Genomic DNA, 3,279 nt, shown 5'->3' on the forward strand with positions numbered 1-3,279 from the left:
GGTTCTCCAAAATTCAAATCTGGGGGAAATAGCATTGAGAACTTGCAGCCACAGAAGTAGCAGAAAATCCATGCAAGTCTGGTGACCTGAAAACCAAGTGAAGAGAGTGTTTCTAGCAGGAAGAACTGATGAGCTATATCAAATACTGCTGATAGATCAAATCAGATGAGGCATTAAAAGGGATGACTTCATTTGGTTATGTTTGCTCATTGACCCTAGATCAGGGGTCCTCAACCCCCGGACCATGGACTGGTACCAGTCCTCGGCCTGTTAGGAACTGGGCTGCACAGCAGGAGGTGAGTGGCAGGCAGGGAGCAAAGCTTCATCTGATGCTCCCCTTCCGCTGCTCGCATTACCACATGAACCATCCCCCCCATCTGAGGAAAACTTGTCTTCCACAGCACACAGGTCCCTGGTGCCAAAACGGTTAAGCACCACTGCCCTGATGAGGGCACCTTTCGTGGAGTAATCCTAGCAAACACATAAAAGCAACAATCTCATATTACTCAATACTTTACTCAGAAGTAAGTTAATTTATAGCATAGCATTTATGAACACTAATACTGATAGTCTTGTAAGAACTAAGTGTTCTCCTAGATTCCAAGGCCATGGGAATACAAATAATCGTATTCTGCATGATTTTTAATTCAGCTATAAAAGGAGTTAGGTTGATGGGAAGTTAGTGTGACTGGAATTCTCCCTTAAGTGTAATATGAATGTATAGTCACTAGATATATTCTGGTCTATCCATTTCAATAGAACATTTATAGTTTTACCTGCAGAGAATCCTGAAGAGAGTGAGATGTCCATGTTAACGCATACAAAATTGTCTCATGTTCATATTCTAAGACGTGTTTTTTGCCTAATTGTTATCACAAAGGAAAAAACTCCTTAAAAATAAAAAAACTTATAAAAGAATAAAAAATCTAAAATAATGTAATAGTTTCTAGTCCTATGTTACTTATGTAGTATATATGAATTACATTTAAAATTGGCCTTTTATATTATTGTTGTTCATTGTATTTTTTATTGTAGACCATGTATAAAAAGGCTGATTCTATATATATTTTCTCAAAATTTTGTATATATTCTTTTTTGCTTGTAATCTTGTATTTTCTTCTACCTGTAGGTGCTATTATGAAATACAAATTTATAATGGCTATAGGTTGTCCCAATATATGGAAGCCTAAAAGAAAAATACTAGATTATTTTAAAAAGCTTAAAAATGCATGAAGGTCGGTATTTCAGATACAAACAAGTAACAATTTAAGCTAAGAAACTACACATTTAGCACAAAAACAAATTGCCATTATAAAGAGAACCAAAGTACTAGAAAATAGATACAAGTTCATCTTTCTTTTAGCTGAACAATCTTTTTTTCCTTTAAGAACTTTTATTGAGATACAATTGACATATAATAAACTGCATATATTTAAAGTGTACAATTTGATATTTTTTTCTTATTAGTAATTTTTTTCTTATTAGTAATGTATATATGGCAATTCCAATCTCCCAATTCATTCCACCCCAATCTAAGCAATCATTTTTAGAGGAAAAAATAATGAACCAAGTACAGAAATTTGGAACTGAATATTTTCAAAGTCATTAAACAAGGAAGCCATCAGACTCACATGTCTTTTATACCTTGGCAGCCCACGTAAGTAAACCAAAACCAAAGGCAGGCTTAATTCACTTGGATCTGAGAAAATGAAACTTAAGAACAACTCATCACAAACACCCAGCTAGGTTTTCCAATAAGGTAGCCACGTAAGCTATGGCCAATCAGATAATGCCCTTGCTTTTCCTCTCTATCTTCTCTACAAAACTTTTGCTCCAGCTCCTGTCTGTAAACAACTCCTGATCACATTTTGTTCAGAGCTGCTTGATTCAAATTGATGTTTGCTCAAAGAAACACTAAAAATCTCTAATGTTCCTAAGATTATATTTTAACAATATATAGTTGTAAAGTCCAAGAAGTTTTTTGGGGTTTGTTTTGTTTTTTTGCAAAATGAAAACTCTTTCTAAAATCAGCACTTACATAGGACTTCTCTGTGGGTCGAGTGGCTAAGATTCCTTGCTTCCAATGCAGGGGGCCTGGGTTTGATCCTTGGTCAGGGAACTAGATCCCACATGCTGCAACTATCCCGCATGCCACAACTAGGACCTAGCATAGCCAAATAAATAAATAAGCAAATAAATATTAAAAATAAAATAAAATAAAATCCACATTTATATTGCTGGATTCTAGACATCAAGTTTAGGATGTAATGCACTGTTATTTATATAGAATATTTTCTATGTTTTCAGCACAGTGATTCAAGCTGAATTTATTTTGTCTCCTCTTAGATGAGATTTTCTATATCCACGGAGAAGACCAATCACACAGTGACTGAGTTCATCATGGTTGGCTTCACAACGGACCCTGTCATGCAGCTGGTCTTGTTTGTGGTGTTCCTTGGTGTCTACTCTGTGACCCTGGTAGGAAATACCATTCTCATGGTGTTGATCTGTAATGACTCCCGGCTGCACACACCCATGTATTTTTTCATTGGGAATCTGTCTTTTCTGGATTTCTGGTATTCCTCTGTCTACACCCCAAAGATCCTAGTGACATGCATTGCTGAAGACAAAAGTATTTCCCTTGCTGGCTGTGTAGCCCAGTTCTTCTTCTCTGCTGGGCTGGCCTACAGTGAGTGCTACCGGATGGCTGCCATGGCTTATGACCGCTATGTGGCCATCTCAAAGCCACTGCTTTACTCTCAGGCCATGTCCAACAGGCTATGTGCATTTTTGGTAACAGCTTCATATCTTGGAGCCTTTATTAACTCTTTCATCATTACCAAAGGAACTTTTGCCTTGGACTTCTGTAATGACAATGTTATTGATGACTTTTTCTGTGATATCCCACCCCTTGTGAAGTTGGCTTGTGGAAGGAAGGATACCTACCAGGCTGTGCTGTACTTTGTCCTGGCCTGCAATGTTGCACCCACTGTGTTCATCCTGGCCTCCTACCTCTTCATCATCGCCACCATCTTGAAGATCCGCTCTACCCAGGGCCGCCTCAAAGCCTTCTCTACCTGCTCCTCCCACCTGATCTCCGTCACCTTGTACTATGGCTCCATTCTCTACATCTACTCTCATCCACAATCGAGCTATTCTTTGGATAGGGATAAGATCGCTTCTACATTTTACACCGTGGTGTTCCCCATGTTGAATCCCATAATCTACAGCCTAAGAAATAAGGATGTGAAAGAGGCTCTGAATAAACTTCTCAAATAA

General features: G+C 38.0%; 1 protein-coding gene across 1 annotated transcript; it reads left to right on the forward strand.

Moving 5' to 3' along the window:
* The first annotated feature begins 2,346 nt into the window (after positions 1-2,346).
* Positions 2,347-3,279, forward strand: LOC130848519 (olfactory receptor 1013-like). Its single transcript, XM_057726995.1, has one exon. The coding sequence runs from the start codon at positions 2,347-2,349 to the stop codon at positions 3,277-3,279; it is 933 nt and encodes a 310-aa protein (XP_057582978.1).

The sequence above is a fragment of the Hippopotamus amphibius genome, chromosome 3 (assembly GCF_030028045.1).
Source record: "Hippopotamus amphibius kiboko isolate mHipAmp2 chromosome 3, mHipAmp2.hap2, whole genome shotgun sequence".
In the NCBI taxonomy this organism is placed as follows: domain Eukaryota; kingdom Metazoa; phylum Chordata; class Mammalia; order Artiodactyla; family Hippopotamidae; genus Hippopotamus; species Hippopotamus amphibius.

Coding starts and splice junctions, on each gene's coding strand:
- LOC130848519 (XM_057726995.1), top strand. CDS start 2,347: ATGAGATTTTCTATATCCACGGAGAAGACCAATCACACAGTGACTGAG.